General features: G+C 46.5%; 1 protein-coding gene across 2 annotated transcripts in view; it reads left to right on the top strand.

The window, feature by feature from the left end:
- LOC126150074 (serine protease inhibitor-like) overlaps positions 1-20725 on the top strand; it is a 184748-nt gene that overhangs the window by 123524 nt on the left and 40499 nt on the right. For both annotated transcript variants that reach the window (XM_049915851.1, XM_049915852.1), the window contains exon 3: positions 15041-15436. In XM_049915851.1, the coding sequence (XP_049771808.1) occupies positions 15041-15436 (396 nt within the window). The remainder of the gene's footprint in view (positions 1-15040; positions 15437-20725) is intronic.

Raw genomic sequence — 20725 nt, 5'->3', positions numbered from 1 at the left:
GCCTACAATCCTTCATGTTGGTGGTCAGTAGCCTACTATCCTTCACGGTGATGGTCAACAGCCTATTATCCTCCAGTAATCGGTAGCCTACTATACTCCATACCCTGTGTTAGCTGTTTGTAGCGTTCTGTCCTCTGTCACAGAAGGTGGTAGCCTTCTATCCTCTGTGACGGCAGTCATTAGTCCACAATCAAATGGTTCAAATGGGTCCAACCAGTATGGGACTTAACATTTGAAGTCATCAGTCCCCTAGACTTAGAACTACTTAAACCTATCCAACCTAAGGACATCACACACATCCATGCCCCAAGCAGGATTCGAACCTGCGACCATTGCAGCAACACAGTTCTAGACTTACATACCTAGAACCACTTGGCCACAGTGGCCAGCAGCCCACAATCCCTTGTGGCAACAGTTGATTGCCTGGCACTTGTCTATAGCCTACTATCCTCCATGGCAGCAATCAGTAGCCTAATATCCTCCTGGAGGCATTTGGTAGATAACCATCTTCTGTGATGTTGGTTAATAGCCTACTGTCGTTCATGGTGGTGGTCGGTAGCCTACTATCCTTCATGGTGGTGGTCAGTAGCCTACTATCCTTCATGGTGCTTTTTGGCACCCTATTATCCTCCAGTAATTGGTAGCCTACTATACTCCATACTCCATGACAGCTGTTAGTAGCCTTCTATCCTCTGTCACAGATTGTGGCAGCCATCTGTCCTCTGTGACAGCAGTCATTAGCCCACAGTCCTCTGTGGCAACTGTCAATAGCCTATTAACCTCTGTGACACTGGTCGGTAGCCTACTGTCCTCAGTTGTAGTGGTCACTAGGCTACTAGCTTCGGTTGTAGTTGTCAGTATGCTATTAGCTTCAGCAGAAGTGGTCAGTATTCCACTATCCTCGGTGCTGGTGGTCGGTTCCTACTATCCTCAGGGGTGGTGGTTGGTAGCCTACTGTCTTCAGTGGTGGTGGTCAGTAGCCTACTATCCTCAGCAGCAGTGGTCAGTATCTTGCTATAGGCAGTAGCAAAGGTCGATATCCTACTATCTTCAGCAGTGGCAGTCGATAGCCTACTATCCTTGGCAGTGGTGGTCAGTAGGCTACTATGGTCGGTGGCGGCGGTTGGTGGCCCACTATCCTCAGTGGCGACAGATGGCGGTCTACTATTCCCCTTTGGTGGTGATCGGTGGTACTATTGCTCTGTGGCGATTTATTAACCCATAGTTTATGCTGGGTATGTCATCCATTGAATGTGTCTTCTAAACCATCAAGACTGCCACATGGACTGAGAAGAAAGCATTGGAATCTGTTCCCCTTACGCTTTTACTCCTCTTCAAAAATTTTTACTCCTTGTTCATAGCTTCTTCGGTGTACCTGGAAATAATGGTTCGAAATAGGGATGCACAATGATAATCGATATTTACAGCATACCGCAGTTGGGTGATTAAACATCGGTGTTTTAATCGATAATGAATTCTTTAAAACATCACAACATTGATGTTTAGATATAGACTTCCCGATGTTGACAATAAACAGATCACCCAAAAACTGATTATTCATTACAGTCATTGTTGCGCAGTGAAGCCGTTGATTACAGATATCAGCATTTAGCGCCCATCTTCAGATCTTTTCAAGTTGGTTGGAGTGTAACATGTCAACTACGTCACCTTTTATTTTAATGTTGAAGAATTTTGGATTTTAATGTTAAGGCAGGCATACACGGCGAAGAAATCAACCTGAAAAAAATCTAAAGATGCCACCTGACAACCGAAACCGGTAATCACCTGTTTCACTTGGCAACTGTGACTGTAATAAGTAACAAATTTTAGGTCTCTAAAGGGAGCTGTATCTCTCGATAGATAACATTTCTGTCTTACATGAGTGCTTGTTACTGTTGTTAATAAGTCTCTTTTAACAATTTAAAGGCATTTTTTAATGTAACATAACAAGACTTTTCTATTGTGTCACGGGTGGAGCGGTATTTTTCAACACGACTAATAGACGGTTTAACTTTCACGGCTGGTTTCTGGGCAAACACAATGCAGTGCAGATGTTTTCAGCTAGTTATCGAGCAAAATGTTGATGATGGAAAAATGAAAAGCTCTTCCCTTCGTGTCGACGAGCTATCGCAACGACACACTGCTTAATATCATTCGATCATGTACTTACGACTTGGAATGACTGCTAGATGAAAACCTGTTAAATACTGGTACTGGAGACCGATTTATGGTAAATTTGTTTAACTGGGTATAAACACCGTTTGAAAGAAAAAGCCGTATACAGTGCTATGACACATGTCCAGTTTCGCATAAAAACTCCTTTACATCACCGCACGAACATCAGAAGGACAGATACCGAAATAAGTGACCAAGGGGCAACTGAAATTGCTCAACAGAGGAAACGCCATGAGATCTGACGGGAAAAAATAAGATTCGCCATAGAGTAGGCAAAATAATTTGCTTCTCTTCTTGCATCGGTGTGCCACATGTTGCTGGAGGACCGAAGCGTTCCTACTGATTGGCCAAATCATTCGCTCGAATTGTCCAGAATGTTCTTCAAACCAATCCAACAGTTGTGGCCCAGTGACATGACATCGTTGTTTGGGAATACACTCCTGGAAATGGAAAAAAGAACACATTGACACCGGTGTGTCAGACCCACCATACTTGCTCCGGACACTGCGAGAGGGCTGTACAAGCAATGATCACACGCACGGCACAGCGGACACACCAGGAACCGCGGTGTTGGCCGTCGAATGGCGCTAGCTGCGCAGCATTTGTGCACCGCCGCCGTCAGTGTCAGGCAGTTTGCCGTGGCATGCGGAGCTCCATCGCAGTCTTTAACACTGGTAGCATGCCGCGACAGCGTGGACGTGAACCGTATGTGCAGTTGACGGACTTTGAGCGAGGGCGTATATTGGGCATGCGGGAGGCCGGGTGGACGTACCGCCGAATTGCTCAATACGTGAGGCGTGAGGTCTCCACAGTACATCGATGTTGTCGCCAGTGGTCGGCGGAAGGTGCACGTGCCCGTCGACCTGGGACCGGACCGCAGCGACGCACGGATGCACGCCAAGACCGTAGGATCCTACGCAGTGCTGTAGGGGACCGCACCGCCACTTCCCAGCAAATTAGGGACACTGCTGCTCCTGGGGTATCGGCGAGGACCATTCGCAACCGTCTCCATGAAGCTGGGCTACGGTCCCGCACACCGTTAGGCCGTCTTCCGCTCACGCCCCAACATCGTGCAGCCCGCCTCCAGTGGTGTCGCGACAGGCGTGAATGGAGGGACGAATGGAGACGTGTCGTCTTCAGCGATGAGAGTCGCTTCTGCCTTGGTGCCAATGATGGTCGTATGCGTGTTTGGCGCCGTGCAGGTGAGCGCCACAATCAGGACTGCATACGACCGAGGCACACAGGGCCAACACCCGGCATCATGGTGTGGGGAGCGATCTCCTACACTGGCCGTACACCACTGGTGATCGTCGAGGGGACACTGAATAGTGCACGGTACATCCAAACCGTCATCGAACCCATCGTTCTACCATTCCTAGACCGGCAAGGGAACTTGCTGTTCCAACAGGACAATGCACGTCCGCATGTATCCCGTGCCACCCAACGTGCTCTAGAAGGTGTAAGTCAACTACCCTGGCCAGCAAGATCTCCATTGAGCATGTTTGGGACTGGATGAAGCGTCGTCTCACGCGGTCTGCACGTCCAGCACGAACGCTGGTCCAACTGAGGCGCCAGGTGGAAATGGCATGGCAAGCCGTTCCACAGGACTACATCCAGCATCTCTACGATCGTCTCCATGGGAGAATAGCAGCCTGCATTGCTGCGAAAGGTGGATAAACACTGTACTAGTGCCGACATTGTGCATGCTCTGTTGCCTGTGTCTATGTGCCTGTGGTTCTGTCAGTGTGATCATGTGATGTATCTGACCCCAGGAATGTGTCAATAAAGTTTCCCCTTCCTGGGACAATGAATTCACGGTGTTCTTATTTCAATTTCCAGGAGTGTATGAAGTACGTGAATCAGCATGAATGGCTGCAAATGGTCTCCAAGAAACCTAACACAACCATTTAGAGTCAAATAATCTGTTCAGCTGGACCACAGGACCCAGTAAACACAGCCTACATCAATATGGAGCCACCAGCAGCTTGCACAGTGTTGACAACTTGTGTCCATCTCCACGTCGGTTCTGCGCCACACTCGAACCCTACCATCAGCTCTTACCAGCTGAAATTGGGACTCATCTGACCAGGCCATCCAAACGATATAGTCACGATCCCAGGAGAGGCGCTGCAGGCCATATTGTGCTTTTAGCAAAGGTTCTTGCGTTGCCCACTAACAGCAAATTTCGCCGCACTGACTTAACGGATACACCCATCGTATGTCCCACACTGATTTCTGTGCTTATTTGATACAGTGTTGTTTGTCTGTTAGCACTGGAAGCTCTATACAAACGCCGCTGCTCTCGATCGTTAAGTGAAGGTCATCGGCCACTGCTTGTCCTTGGTGAGAGGTAACGCCTGACATTCGGTGTTCTCGACACACTCTTGACACTGAGCGTCTCCGAAAATTGAATTCTCTAAGGCTTTCCGAAATGGATTGTCCCATGCATCCAGCTCCAACTATCATTCCGCATTCAAAGTGTGTTAATTCATGCAGTGCGGCTATAATCACGTCGGAAACATTTTCACTTGAATCATCTGAGTACACCTGACAGTTCTTCCAATGCATTGCTCTTTTATACCTTGTGTACGTGATACTACCACCATCTGTATATCTGTTGTACCTGTATCCCATAACTTGTCACATCATTCACCCTTGCACTGACTAAGAACCCATATCCACACACCAATAACAACTTTCTGCTCTTTCCTACAAGCACAGTTCCAGTCATATAAAACTAAGCTCCGTCCGAACAGGCCTTGGAAGGCCCAACGGTACCGACAGGCCGCCGTGTCATCCTCAGTCCACAGGTGTCACTGGATGCAGATATGGAGGGCTCAGTACACCGCTCTCCCGACCGTACGTCAGTTTACGAGACCGAAGCTGCCACTTCTGAATCAAGTAGCTCCTCAGTTTGCCTCACGAGGGCTGAGTACACCCCCCTCGCCAACAGCGCTCGGCAGACCGGATGGTCACCTATCCAAGTGCTAGCCCTGCACGACAGCGCTTAACTTCGGTGATCTGACGGGAAACCCTTGTTACCCCTGCGGCAAGGCCGTTAGCGTACCAGTCATATAAGAGACAGAGTAATAACAACGGCTTTCAGCAGAAATGAGGGCAAATGTGTATGGCAACACTCATACAGCTCGAGACACATCCCCAATTCGTGCTTTGCAGGAACAGACTGCTCTACAGCAAACAGCACCTGGTGTGTCACTGTTCGGACAACACCCTCTTCTTATTGGCTGCCGACTAGCCCACAGCTACAGGGTGTTTCAAAAATGGCCAGTATATTTGGAACGGCAATAAAAACTAAACGAGCAGCGATAGAAATACACCGTTTGTTGCAATATGCTTGGGACAACAGTACATTTTCAGGCAGACAAACTTTCGAAATTACAGTAGTTACAATTTTCAACAACAGATGGCGCTGCAAGTGATGTGAAAGATACAGACGACAACGCAGTCAGTGGGTGCGCCATTCTGTACGTCGTCTTTCTGCTGTAAGCGTGTGCTGTTCACAACGTGCAAGTGTGCTGTAGACAACATGGTTTATTCCTTAGAACAGAGGATTTTTCTGGTGTTGGAATTCCACCGCCTAGAACACAGTGTTGTTGCAACAAGACGAGTTTTGAAAGGAGGTTTAGTGTAACCAAAGGACCGAAAAGCGATACAATAAAGGATCTGTTTGAAAAATTTCAACGGACTGGGATCGTGACGGATGAACGTGCCGGAAAGGTAGGGTGACTGCGTACGGCAACCACAGAGGGCAACGCGCAGCTAGTGCAGCAGGTGATGCGACAGCGGCCTCGGGTTTCCGTTCGCCGTGTTGCAGCTGCGGTCCAAATGACGCCAACGTCCACGTATCGTCTCATGCGCCAGAGTTTACACCTCTATCCGTACAAAATTCAAACGCGGCAACCCCTCAGCGCCACTACCATTGCTGCACGAGAGACATTCGCTAACGATATAGTGCACAGGATTGATGACGGCGATATGCATGTGGGCAGCATTTGGTTTACTGACGAAGCTTATTTTTACCTGGACGGCTTCGTCAATAAACAAAAGTGGCGCATATGGGGAACCGAAACGCCCCATGTTGCAGTCCCATCGTCCCTGCATCCTCAAAAAGTACTGGTCTGGGCCGCCATTTCTTCCAAAGGAATCATTGGCCCATTTTTCAGATCCGAAACGATTACTGCATCACGCTTCTGGACATTCTTCATGAATTTGTGGCGGTACAAACTGCCTTAGACGACACTGCGAACACCTCGTGGTTTATGTAAGATGGTGCCCGGCCACATCGCACGGCCGACGTCTTTAATTTCCTGAATGAATATTTCGATGATCGTGTGATTGCTTTGGGCTATCCGAAACATACAGGAGGCGGCGTGGATTGGCCTCCCTATTCGCCAGACACGAACCCCAGTGACTTCTTTCTGTGGGGACACTTGAAAGACCAGGTGTACCGCCAGAATCCAGAAACAATTGAACAGCTGAAGCAGTACATCTCATCTGCATGTGAAGCCATTCCGCCAGACACGTTGTCAAAGGTTTCGGGTAATTTCATTCACAGACTGCGCCATATTATTGCTACGCATGGTGGATATGTGGAAAATATCGTACTATAGAGTTTCCCAGACCGCAGCGCCATCTGTTGTTGAAAATTGTAACTACTGTAATTTCGAAAGTTTGTCCGCCTGAAAATGTACTGTTGTCCCAAGCATATTGCAACAAACGGTGTATTTCTATCGCTGCTCGTTTAGTTTTTATTGCCGTTTCAAATATACCGGTCATTTTTGAAACACCCTGTACGAAAGCGTCCTCTGAGACCCGGCTGCTCGCCGGCACTCCAGTGTTCCCTCTCGGTCGGTTGTTCCAGCTTCTGTCCTGTGTGTCCAGCTGGTCTCCAACGCCGACACATTCTAGCGCTATTGTCGCTGCGCTCACTGACGGCGCCCTCATTGGGTCGCCAAAATTCTGTTCGTGTGGCTTTTCAAACCGTCACAGCTGAGTGACAGCCTGTGATGGCACAGCAGGGACACACGGAAAAGCAGCATCAATAACATGCAAAATTTCCTCTAAAACACAAATCAATCAGATAAAACACTGCTCTACTGCTTTCAGGCCCAACAGCGGCCTCGCCGTGTTTCGCCAATATAAACATTTACTTTCTTTAGTATGCCAGCACAGGCTCAACGGTTTACTTGAGAAGATGGCACAAGTAACCACTTCCCGCTGCTGTTGATAATTCTTCCGGGTTATATGGCCGTGGTCCATGGAATTCTTCTATTCCTAACATTTCGTCCAATACTACGTTGGACATCCTCAGAGGTATGGCCGGTACTGCTGCTGAGTCCTGCCGACTGACGAGTCGGGCGTCGGAGAACGGCCTAAATACCGAGGAAAGTGGGCGTGGTCTAGCTTGCACATACGAGGGTTGTTTTTTAAGTAAGGGCCGTTCGCGCGTATAGTCCCGTAGTTCGCGCGGACGCCGCAACAAGCCACCGCGCCACGTGCCGGCATCCTTCCCGTTCACACTGATGCAAGATGCAGCTATGTAGCTGACGTGTACGCATCGCTGTGCTACTTTATAATGTTTACGATTATTGAATCGCCCGCCGCGTGTGAGATACGGTCAGTGATACGTTTTTTGAAGCGTATCAGCTGCAGATTCATCGTCAGTTAACAAAAGTTTATGGCTTGAATGCAATGAGTGAAGGTAAAGTGCGTCAATGGGTTAGAGAGTTTAAAAATGGCCGTCAAAACGTCCATGACGAAGAACGCTCAGGCCGGCCCTCTGTGATCACTGATGATTTGGTGGCTGCAGTCGAAACAAAGATTCGTGAGGACAGAAGATTCACAATTTCCACTCTTGCTTTGGAATTTCCACAAGTTTCAAGATCGGTTTTGTACAAAATTGTGTCTGAAAACCTAAACTTTAAGTAACTGTGTTCTCGGTGGGTACCCAGACTCCTCACAGAGGACCACAAAGGGAAGAGATTTGCCACTTCATTGGACTGTTTGATTCGTTACGAGGAAGAATGGGATGACCTGTTGAGTCAGATTGTCACTGGAGATGAAACATGGGTATCCCATATCACTCCCGAAAGCGAGCGACAATCGATGGAATGGCGACACACAACCTCACCCGTCAAAGTCAAAGCCAAACAGACGCTGTCAAAGCGCAAGATTATGGCAACTGTGTTCTGGGACCGGCGCGGTGTTTTGCTGGTGGACTTTATGCCACGAGGAACCACAATCAACTCAGATGCCTACTGTGCAACTCTAAAGAAGCTCCGCAGAGCAATTCAAAACAAAAGGCGCGGCATACTGACAAAAGGAGTTTTGCTCCTGCACGATAACGCTAGGCCTCACACCTCTCAAAAGAGTCGGGATTTGATTGATTCTTTTGGCTGGGAAGTTTTGGACCATGCACCATACAGCCCCGACCTTTCTCCTAGCGATTTTCACCTTTTCCGGTACCTGAAACACCATCTTGGCGGGCAGCGCTTCAATGACGACGATGAAGTGAAAGCGGCCGTGAACTCTTGGCTGTCGGAGCAGGCGGCCGAATTCTTTGAAGAGGAAATTAAAAACTTAGTTGTACGGTATGACAAGTGCTTAAATAAACAAGAAAACTATTTAGAAAAATAGGTAAAAGTGTGTAGAATCAGAAAATAAAAGTTTTTTTACAAAAGTATTTGTATCTTTTTTTTTAAATAAAAACGGCCCTTACTTGAAAAACAACCCTCGTAGTAGCAGAGAGAAAACTAGTCAAAGATAAAATGTAACTATCGATAATAGTCCGTCATAGATAAAGATCACTTACCGATTCTGTGACGCCACTGTCCATATCTCGCTTAATTTCGAGGCCTCTTCTTTTCTATTAAAATTATCTTCATGTTTATAAATTTCAATAGCCTCCCTATACAGTCGTGGATAATAGTTCGTGGTAGCACTTAGAACTGTAGTTTCAGAAAATTTAACTACATGGTCACCTTACTGAAGTGCATGTTCCGCAACGGCCGATTTATCTATTTTTCCCAGTCGGCAAAGACTTTTATGCTCCTTTACTCTCGTATTCACACTTCTTTTCGCAGTACCAATATAGACCTTGCCACAGGTACACGGAATTTTATACACACCGTAAGGTTACAGATCGAATCGGCAAAATTTTGCTGAAACATACAGTGAAACCGGTATTCAAACCTACCAGAAAAATAGGACAAGTACTTCGTTCTGTTAAAGATAGAAGGCCACCATTATCATCTAGCGGTGTGTATAAAATTCCGTGTAATACAGGAAATGTTCGACTGCTGCCCTGGTCAGCACATTCTCTAGATCTGTCACCAATTGAAAACGTCTGGTCAATGGTGGCCGAGCAACTGGCTCGTCACAATGTGCCAGTCACTACTCTTGATGAACTGTGGTATCGTGTTGAAGCTGCATGGGCAGCTGTACCTGTACACGCCATCCAAGCTCTGTTTGACTCAATGCCCAGGCGTATCAAGGTCGTTATTACGGCCGGAGGTGGTTGTTCTGGGTACTGATTTCTCAGGATCTATGCACCGAAACAGCGTGAAAATGTAATGACATGTCAGTTCTAGTATAATATATCTGTCCAATGAATACCCGTTTATCATCTGCATTTCTTCTTGGTGTAGCAATTTTAATGGCCAGTAGTGTAGTATCAGAAACAAAGGACTGATTTGTTTATTCGTAATGCCAACTTCTGAGACGTAGCAATAGGCGCAAAACAAACGAATTCACAGCTTTCTAGAATGGGTAGTTCCCAAGAGATGACCGCTCAACTGTGGCAGTATATGTGTAGCCGCGAAATTTGACAATCGCGCGTCAACATTCAAAATATTATTTGAAGGTCTCACAATTGTCTGATTTTAATGTATTATATACCAAAATATTCAGGAAAGTCCAAAATACATTATGGAGTAGAAAACAGAAAATGTCAAATTTCAACGAATTTCATGTAGTGTCCCCTTTAATGTCATTGGAGTGCTATACATATTATTATTATTTTTTATTCCATTTTGAGAGAGCAATTGAACTTGAGTAGGCATGATTTCTTCTTCTTTCTTCGCACTTCCCAAATTCTCTTCATACGTTCACTGTGTTCTCGCTTGCATTCTTTTCACCATCTTTTTCCCGTTCTGTTTACCGTACGTTCTTGTTGAAATGTGTGTTTCTGTACGATGTTTCTAAACTGTTCTCTATTGTTTATGTTGTCTTGCGTGAGCCCCAGTTCTTTAATGTCATCTTCTGCTTCAGTGATCCACTTCATTTTGTTTTTTGCTCTTGTTTACTATCTCAAAGATTTGTCTGCTCTTATTCATCCTGCTGATATGTCCAAAAAATTTAATCCTTCTCTTTCTAATGGTGTCAATTATTGTTTCTATGTCTTTGTAAATCTCTCTGGTTGGCCTCTTCATCCAGATTCCTTCCCAAAACACTGGTCCATATATTTTCCTCAGAATTTTTCTTTCCTGCTTTTCAGTCTGTCTGATCTTCGTATGACCATGAATCACTGTAGTTTCTGCAGCATAAAGTGCTTCTGGTAGGACTACTGTGTTGTAATGCGTTAGTTTGACAGAAATAGATCTCTTATTATAGAGATTCTATCTTTATTGGCTATTGAGTTCAGTCCTGATCGTTGGATTATCTCTCCCAGATATCTGAAGTGGGCAACTTGTGCCACTTTCCCGTGTTGAGAAGTAATGGGGAGATTATCTAAAGGTTTGTTTTTCATATACTGTGTTTTCTCGTAGGAGATTTGTAGCGCACTTTTATCTGAGATTTCGTGTAGTTTTTCCAACACAAGTTTGGCTTCCTCTCTATTGTTCGTTAGAATGGCAAGATCGTCCGCGAAAGCCAGACACTTCACCCTAATTCTCTGCTCTTTTTTAATCCCAAGCTGAATTCCTTTGTTATACATATACAGGGTGTTACAGAAAGGTACGGCCAAACTTTCAGGAAACATTCCTCACACACAAAGAAAGAAGATATGTTATGTGGACATGTGTCCGGAAACGCTTACTTTCCATGGTAGAGCTCACTTTATTACTTCTCTTCCAATCAGATTAACCATGGAATGGAAACACACAGCAACAGAATGTACTAGTGTGACTTCAAACACTTTGTTACAGGAAATGTTCAAAATGTCCTCCGTTAGCGAGGATACATGCATCCACCCTCCGTCGCATGGAATCCCTGATGCGCTTATACAGCCCTGGAGAATGGCGTATTGTATCACAGCCGTCCACAATACGAGCACGAAGAGTCTCTACATTTGGTACCAGGGTTGCGTAGACAAGAGCTTTCAAATGCCCCCATAAATGAAAGTCAAGAGGGTTGAGGTCAGGAGAGCATGGAGGCCATGGAATTGGTCCGCCTCTACCAATCCATCGGTCACCGAATCTGTTGTTGAGAAGCGTACGAACACTTCGACTGAAATGTGCAGGAGCTCCATCGTGCATGAACCACATGTTGTGTCGTACTTGTAAAGGCACATGTTCTAGCAGCACAGGTAGAGTATCCCGTATGAAATCATGATAACGTGCTCCATTGAGCGTAGGTGGAAGAACAGGGGGCCGTATCAAGACATCACCAACAATGCCTGCCCAAACGTTCACAGAAAATCTGTGTTGATGACATGATTGCACAACTGCGTGCGGATTCTCGTCAGCCACACATGTTGATTGTGAAAATTTACAATTGGTCACGTCGGAATGAAGCCTCATCCGTAAAGAGAACATTTGCACTGAAATGAGGATTGGCACATTGTTGGATGAACCATTCGCAGAAGTGTACTCGTGGAGGCCAATCAGCTGCTGATAGCGCCTGCCCACGCTGTACATGGTACGGAAACAACTGGTTCTCCCGTAGCAATCTCCATACAGTGACGTGGTCAACGTTACCTTGTACAGCAGCAACTTCTCTGACGCTGACATTAGGGATATCGTCAACTGCACGAAGAATTACCTCGTCCATTGCAGGTGTCCTCGTCGTTCTAGGTCTTCTCCAGTCGCGAGTCATAGGCTGGAATGTTCCGTGCTCCCTAAGACGCCGATCAATTGCTTCGAACGTCTTCCTGTCGGGACACCTTCGTTCTGGAAATCTGTGTCGATACAAACGTACCGCGCCACGGCTATTGCCCCGCGCTAATCCATGCATCAAATGGGCATCTGCCAACTCCGCATTTGTAAACATTGCACTGACTGCAAAACCACGTTTGTGATGAACACTAACCTGTTGATGCTACGTACTGATGTGCTTGGTGCTAGTACTGTAGAGCAATGAGTCCGACGTCAACACAAGCACCGAAGTAAACATTACCTTCCTTCAATTGGGCCAACTGGCGGTGAATCGAGGAAGTACAGTACATACAGACGAAACTGAAATGAGCTCTAACACGGAAATTAAGCGTTTCCGGACACATGTCCACATTTCTTTATTTGTGTGTGAGGAATGTTTCCTGAAAGTTTGGCTGTACCTTTTTGTAACACCCTGTATATACACATTGTGGCGAAATAAATAAAAAACATTTGAATTTACTGTGTTTTTTAAGTTTAGAATTTTTGAAAGGCTTTTTTACGGATTGTATTGACCGGCGTGAATGCGGACAAATACAGTGCTGCGTCAAATATGCCTGTAATATAATTTACCATTCCGATTAATTACATTTTGAATTCTACGTCATTGTTGATTTAATCAGAGTTCTCACCTTAGACGTAGAATTAGTCCTTCTGCCACAATATTAATTCGTTAGTCGCCATCGATGTTCTTCTCTTTGTTGACCGTGTGTATCTTCCTGAGTCGGCATCGGTTCACTTCACGAAGACGGTGGAAACCATGGAATACAATGCTACGTTGCTTTAAATTTTCGTAACACTTCGATACTTCTCACTATTTTTTTATTCACGAGACAATAAGACTTGCTCTGCTCGTCGCACAAACCATAATTACTAACAATAAGGCTGCCTTTCCGCAGACACCAAAAATTACGTCCATCCTCCACGAGGCAACAATCGAAAGTGTCCCTTAGCTGCTTCTTGGAGTATGAAACAAAAGAGAATCCAATGTGAACATTACAAAGATTATAACCTACATGCCTCTCAATTTAATCTTTGGCGCAGCCTTTAAGGTATTGTATGTCTCTGCGTCGGAATGTGTCATTACAACATGTACAGGGTGTTTCAAAAATGACCGGTATATTTGAAACGGCAATAAAAACTAAACGAGCAGCGATAGAAATACACCATTTGTTGCAATATGCTTGGGACAACAGTACATTTTCAGGCAGACAAACTTTCGAAATTACAGTAGTTACAATTTTCAACAACGGATGGCGCTGCGGTCTGGGAAACTCTATAGTACGATATTTTCCACATATCCACCATGCGTAGCAATAATATGGCGTAGTCTCTGAATGAAATTACCCGAAACCTTTGACAACGTGTCTGGCGGAATGGCTTCACATGCAGATGAGATGTACTGCTTCAGCTGTTCAATTGTTTCTGGATTCTGGCGGTACACCTGGTCTTTCAAGTGTCCCCACAGAAAGAAGTCACAGGGGTTCATGTCTGGCGAATAGGGAGGCCAATCCACGCCGCCTCCTGTATGTTTCGGGTAGCCAGAGCAATCACACCATCATCGAAAAATTCATTCAGGAAATTAAAGACGTCGGCCGTGCGATGTGGCCGGGCACCATCTTGCATAAACCACGAGGTGTTCGCAGTGTCGTCTAAGGCAGTTTGTACCGCCACAAATTCACGAAGAATGTCCAGATAGCGTGATGCAGTAATCGTTTCGGATCTGAAAAATGGGCCAATGATTCCTATGGAAGAAATGGCGGCCCAGACCAGTACTTTTTGAGGATGCAGGGACGATGGGACTGCAACACGGGGCTTTTCGGTTCCCCATATGCGCCAGTTCTGTTTATTGACGAAGCCGTCCAGGTAAAAATAAGCTTCATCAGTAAACCAAATGCTGCCCACACGCATATCGCCGTCATCAATCCTGTGCACTATATCGTTAGCGAATGTCTCTCGTGCAGCAATGGTAGCGGCGCTGAGGGGTTGTCGCGTTTGAATTTTGTATGGATCAAGGTGTAAACTCTGGTGCATGAGACGATACGTGGACGTTGGCGTAATTTGGACCGCAGCTGCAACACGGCGAACGGAAACCCGAGGCCGCTGTCGGATCACCTGCTGCACTAGCTGCGCGTTGCCCTCTGTGGTTACCGTACGCGGTCGCCCTACCTTTGCAGCACGTTCATCCGTCACGTTCCCAGTCCGTTGAAATTTTTCAAACAGATCCTTTATTGTATCGCTTTTCGGTCCTTTGGTTACATTAAACCTCCGTTGAAAACTTCGTCTTGTTGCAACAACACTGTGTTCTAGGCGGTGGAATTCCAACACCAGAAGAATCCTCTGTTCTAAGGAATAAACCATGTTGTCCACAGCACACTTGCACGTTGTGAACAGCACACGCTTACAGCAGAAAGACGGCGTACAGAATGGCGCACCCACAGACTGCGTTGTCTTCTATATCTTTCACATCACTTGCAGCGCCATCTGTTGTTGAAAATTGTAACTACTGTAATTTCGAAAGTTTGTCCGCCTGAAAATGTACTGTTGTCCCAAGCATATTGCAACAAACGGTGTATGTCTATCGCTGCTCGTTTAGTTTTTATTGCCGTTTCAAATATACCGGTCATTTTTGAAACACCCTGTATATGCTCAGCTCTGTCAGATTCTGTTATTTGCACTTTGTGTCGAGAATTAAGATAATACATCTTATGTTAATACGGAACAATCGAAAACTGATCTGGACGGTTGTGCCGCAGTCGGTGATCTCGAGCGTGGCGAACGCCATCTTCCTGGACAAGGGCCTGGCGCTGAGCGCGCGCTACGCGCAGGACGTGCGCGCCGCGCTGGCCAGCGACGTGTTCGCGCTGGACATCGCCGGCCGGCCCGGCCAGGCGGCCGCCTTCGTCAACGACTGGGTGTCGGACAGGACGCGCGGCCAGATCCGGTCGGTGGTGCCGCCGGCGCTGCAGGCGCACAGCGGCCTGCTCGCGGCCAGCGCGCTCTACTTCAACGCCGCGTGGCGCCACCAGTTCCCCGTCTCCAGCACGCACCGCGCGCGCTTCACCGTCAGCGACTCCGAGGCCTTCGAGGTCGACATGATGGAGCACGAGACCGACGTCCTCTACGTCCACGACACCACTCTCAAGTGCCAGGTAGGCCCGCGCTGTACAACTGTAGGCGAGGAGGTGGAGCCCCTCCACGCCCACACCGGCATGATGGCCACCTCAAAAGGTCTACTGCCATCTCTGCATAAGGGTTAGTATTCACTAAAGTGAGGTGTCGCAGGATGTGGGTACTGCGATGTTTGCGTACGTCTGGTTAGGATTAACCATTAATACGCGCTCATCTGGAGATACACTCCTGGAAATGGAAAAAAGAACACATTGACACCGGTGTGTCAGACCCACCATACTTGCTCCGGACACTGCGAGAGGGCTATACAAGCAATGATCACACGCACGGCACAGCGGACACACCAGGAACCGCGGTGTTGGCCGTCGAATGGCGCTAGCTGCGCAGCATTTGTGCACCGCCGCCGTCAGTGTCAGCCAGTTTGCCGTGGTATACGGAGCCCCATCGCAGTCTTTAACACTGGTAGCATGCCGCGACAGTGTGGACGTGAACCGTATGTGCAGTTGACGGACTTTGAGCGAGGGCGTATAGTGGGCATGCGGGAGGCCGGGTGGACGTACCGCCGAATTGCTCAACACGTGGGGCGTGAGGTCTCCACAGTACATCGATGTTGTCGCCAGTGGTCGGCGGAAGGTGCACGTGCCCGTCGACCTGGGACCGGACCGCAGCGACGCACGGATGCACGCCAAGACCGTAGGATCCTACGCAGTGCCGTAGGGGACCGCACCGCCACTTCCCAGCAAATTAGGGACACTGTTGCTCCTGGGGTATCGGCGAGGACCATTCGCAACCGTCTCCATGAAGCTGGGCTACGGTCCTGCACACCATTAGGCCGTCTTCCGCTCACGCCCCAACATCGTGCAGCCCGCCTCCAGTGGTGTCGCGACAGGCGTGAATGGAGGGACGAATGGAGACGTGTCGTCTTCAGCGATGAGATTCGCTTCTGCCTTGGTGCCAATGATGGTCGTATGCGTGTTTGGCGCCGTGCAGGTGAGCGCCACAATCAGGACTGCATACGACCGAGGCACACAGGGCCAACACCCGCCATCATGGTATGGGGAGCGATCTCCTACACTGGCCGTACACCACTGGTGATCGTCGAGGGGACACTGAATAGTGCACGGTACATCCAAACCGTCATCGAACCCATCGTTCTACCATTCCTAGACCGGCAAGGGAACTTGCTGTTCCAACAGGACAATGCACGTCCACATGTATCCCGTGCCACCCAACGTGCTCTAGAAGGTGTAAGTCAACTACCCTGGCCAGCAAGATCTCCGGATCTGTCCCCCATTGAGCATGTTTGGGACTGGATGAAGCGTCGTCTCACGCGGTCTGCACGTCCAGCACGAACGCTGGTCCAACTGAGGCGCCAGGTGGAAATGGCATGGCAAGCCGTTCCACAGGACTACATCCAGCATCTCCATGGGAGAATAGCAGCCTGCATTGCTGCGAAAGGTGGATATACACTGTACTAGTGCCGACATTGTGCATGCTCTGTTGCCTGTGTCTATGTGCCTGTGGTACTGTCAGTGTGATCATGTGATGTATCTGACCCCAGGAATGTGTCAATAAAGTTTCCCCTTCCTGGGACAATGAATTCACGGTGTTCTTATTTCAATTTCCAGGAGTGTAGATTGGTCGAAATCTGACGAAGGGTAGCGGTTTGAAGGGCAGAGGAAAAAAAAGTGCCAAAGCAAGAGCCAAGGAAAAAAAAACCTCTGCGAAAGTTAGGTCGGGCGGCAAGAGCAGTAGCGGTTGTCTTGCTGCCTGCGATAGGTTGTGCAAGGATAGGCTTTGTTAGTAGTGGGTATCATGCATGTCGATACCTTGACGTTGTGCGTTTGTGCTGCTCGGCGGCTGGCGCTGGGTGCTGGTACAGAGTCCTCGTTCAGCGTCCTGCAACCTGCAACAGTTAGGTTTGTTATCGGTCTTGTGTCCGATAGGTCATATACCGGAGGCACAGTGTGAGGGAGTGTTGGCAGATCGTTCGTGCGTCTGTGGGCGAGCTCGTCGGTGTCCCTGCTGTGGCCTGTTGGTCGGCTCTAATAGCAGCTGGTAGTTGCCAGTCAGTGTTGCTGATATGCAGGGGCTTACCTACGTTTGTCGCTGTTTGCGTATGTTAGTTTACCATAGGTGGTTATGCCCTAGCTAGCAGTGTCTTTGGCCGCTTGTGTTTCCACCTGTGGTTGTGATCGTAGTTTCCCAGAGTGAGGATGAAAGGATTGTTCGAGTGTCTCGAGTTCCTGTACAGTCGTGTGGCGTGTTTCTTGAATACTTCCTTGTTGTTGTGCGATTTGCTCTGGGTGGTCGAGACTGATGCCGTCTTGTGGTGATCCGCAGCTTGTAAATATTGACAAGTCGAGCTTTTTTGGTAGTGAACTGTGGATTTATTTTCAAAGAATATTCTTAAGTATTTATTTTACTTACTACCGAGTCACCAAGAACATTGTGGTGTGCGTACTGTAAGACCTTCAGTACACACACCGTCAGATTATTTGACTTGTCACTCTAACGAAGTAGGCGAGTATCAGTAATATGTCTCGTGGTCTTATCGTGGCGTCTTTATCTTCTGCCATTACGTCAGCCAATAGAAATGCCACGGTTAGAGTAGCAGATTGATGGTGACCAACTTTAAACAGAACTGCATTAATTATCACACATTTATTAAAATAATAACAAGCAGCGACATTACGTAACTTGATTCTGGATGCTGTTTACCATCGACAATCTGAAGTTCCTTTGGTCTTGGTACGTTAATCTTATTCTCACATATCTCTGATACTTGACAAAGTGTCTATTCATTTATCTTCATGGCTACATACAGGAATATGGTAATCTTATTAGGTGCAGACTGAAACTTGACTATAGACTGGTACAGACAAATATAGAACTCGTACAGAATGGTGCAGACGAATGGAGACTGACCAATCGGAGGTCTGTACACTCGTTATAATACCTCATGCGTTGGGGTATCACTGCGCGAGTGTGATCCGCGAGGAGAAAAGGTTCTACATTAGCAGCAATCTCATTGGCTGCGTTACATATTAATACGCGGATCGGCAGAAGCAGCGTGGCGCGCTCTAGTGGGAAAGTTGTGGTCAGACGATAGAAATGCCACTTGCACGCTTAGAGTAGCATATTGACGGTGACCAACTTTAAACAGAACTTGATTAATTTTCACACACATTTATTAAAATAATAACAAGCATAATCATTAATTAACTTGATTCTGGATGCTATTTACAATTGACAATCTGGGGTTCCTTTGGTATTGGTACGTTAATCTTATTCTCACATATCTCTGATACTTGACAAAGTGTCTATTCATTTATCTTCATGGCTACGTACAGGAATATGGTAATCTTATTAGGTGCAGACTGAAACTTGACTATAGACTGGTACAGACTAATGCAGACTGGTACAGACTGGTACAGACAAATGCAGACTGATGCAGACAAATGCAGACTGACTAATCGGAGGTCTGTAAACTCGTTATAATACCTCGCGCATTCTTGTATCACTGCCCGAATGTCATCCGTGAGGAGATAAGGTTCTACGTTAGCAGCAATCTCATTGTCTGCATTACATATTAATACGCAGATCGGCGAAAGCAGAATTTGGTCCATCTCTATGGCAGCGCCATCTCGTAGTGCGGAGACGGACGAGCGCTGCGCCTGCGCTGTTGTGCTTAGCGTGGCGCACTCTCGTGGGAAAGTTGAGTATGCGCTGACTACGCGGAACTATGTACACAACAAACATTAACACATTTAACCACACTATATGAGTGTGGAAGTAGTTGCCAGGGAGTAACTGATGAAATTATAAGCAAATTCCTTTTTAACAAAGGGAATTTATTCGCTTTAATGGTGCCTAAAGCAGTTTTTAAAAGAAACAGATTTAAAATTATAATCAGAAAGCACCCTCTAAGTATCAAGTTACAATTTATCCAGAGGCAGAAAGAAACAAATGTTTTGACTGTATGGCCTTTCGGGCTGAGAACCTTGCCGCTCCCTTTTGACACGGCCGTAGTTACGACCGCTCACAACAACCTCTGAAAGACTACACTGGTGCAAATCTGCAACACAGCAGATTACTTTAAACTAAAAGTTTTAACAATTCACACAAGCACACAAACTATGCACCTCGTAAGAGGAATGGAAATGGTACAAAACACTAAAATTAAAATATTAACCTTGCCACCGAAGATGCAACTTGATTTTAACTTGTAAGAAGAGTGTTACAGTGGAAGCGTGCCAACTTTATATACTAAAATGGCCATTTAAATAAAAGCCCATGAAATGCAATCTTATATAAAATTATACAAGGTTGACCAAACAAGTTAAGATGCTCTACAGCACACAGATACCGCCTCTCAAGATGATAGGCAAGATCAAAACATATTTCAGGAATTAGGCCGTTACACTCCAAGCAATAAATTCGTTAACACGCCGAATCCGACAAACATGACAGAGACAGCTCCGAACGACAGACTGAAACGTCCCCTTTGAACAACTTATACAAGACTGTGCTTAAACTGACACACAATAATTTTAGCGCAACGCAATCTGACTATCAAAGATCCCTGTAAAAGAATGGCCCTGAGTAACATTAAACTATACCTTTCAGAAATCACTTACCTCACAAAAATCTTCATTACTCGAACTACTGCAATACAGCGAGCGCCACTACTGCCAGCTAAATAAAAGATTCAAACTACTGAAGGCACTAACTACTGATAGGGATAGTTAGCAAATGAAAGATTTTAATAGTGAACAAACAATGTATTTACCTTAATATCATCACAAGTCATAATATATGTAATTTCAAAACTCCGCCATCTCTCTCCTCACATCCACCACTGCTGGCGGCTCACCTCTAACTGCGCAACGCTACGCGCTGTTCACATCCAGCTGCCGCTCTACAATGGCAGACAACAATGCAAACTAGCCACAGACTGCACACAGCACAGCCAGTGATTTTCATACAGAGAGCGCTACGTGGCGGCGGCGTTACCAATATAAGAACCTAAACAGCCTACTTACATGAAGAAAACATAAACAGCCTACTTACATAAAGAAAACATAAACAGCCTACTTACATAGCCCCCATGCACCCCACAAAAAATTTTTACAAATGGTGTTGGGCACTGGCCAATACAGATTTGAAAAAAAATTTTCACAATTACAATAACAAAGATATAAAATGCACACACTTATTGATACAATGTTGGTCAAAAGCTAAAATTTTCTCACAGTCCATAAAGATAGTCCTGATCATTCATCATAATAGTAATTACAGTTTCTCAT

This window comes from Schistocerca cancellata, chromosome 2, assembly GCF_023864275.1.
Source record: "Schistocerca cancellata isolate TAMUIC-IGC-003103 chromosome 2, iqSchCanc2.1, whole genome shotgun sequence".
Taxonomy (NCBI): domain Eukaryota; kingdom Metazoa; phylum Arthropoda; class Insecta; order Orthoptera; family Acrididae; genus Schistocerca; species Schistocerca cancellata.
The sequence above is the reverse complement of the archived record's forward strand: the minus strand, read 5'-3'. Positions and strand labels throughout refer to the sequence as shown.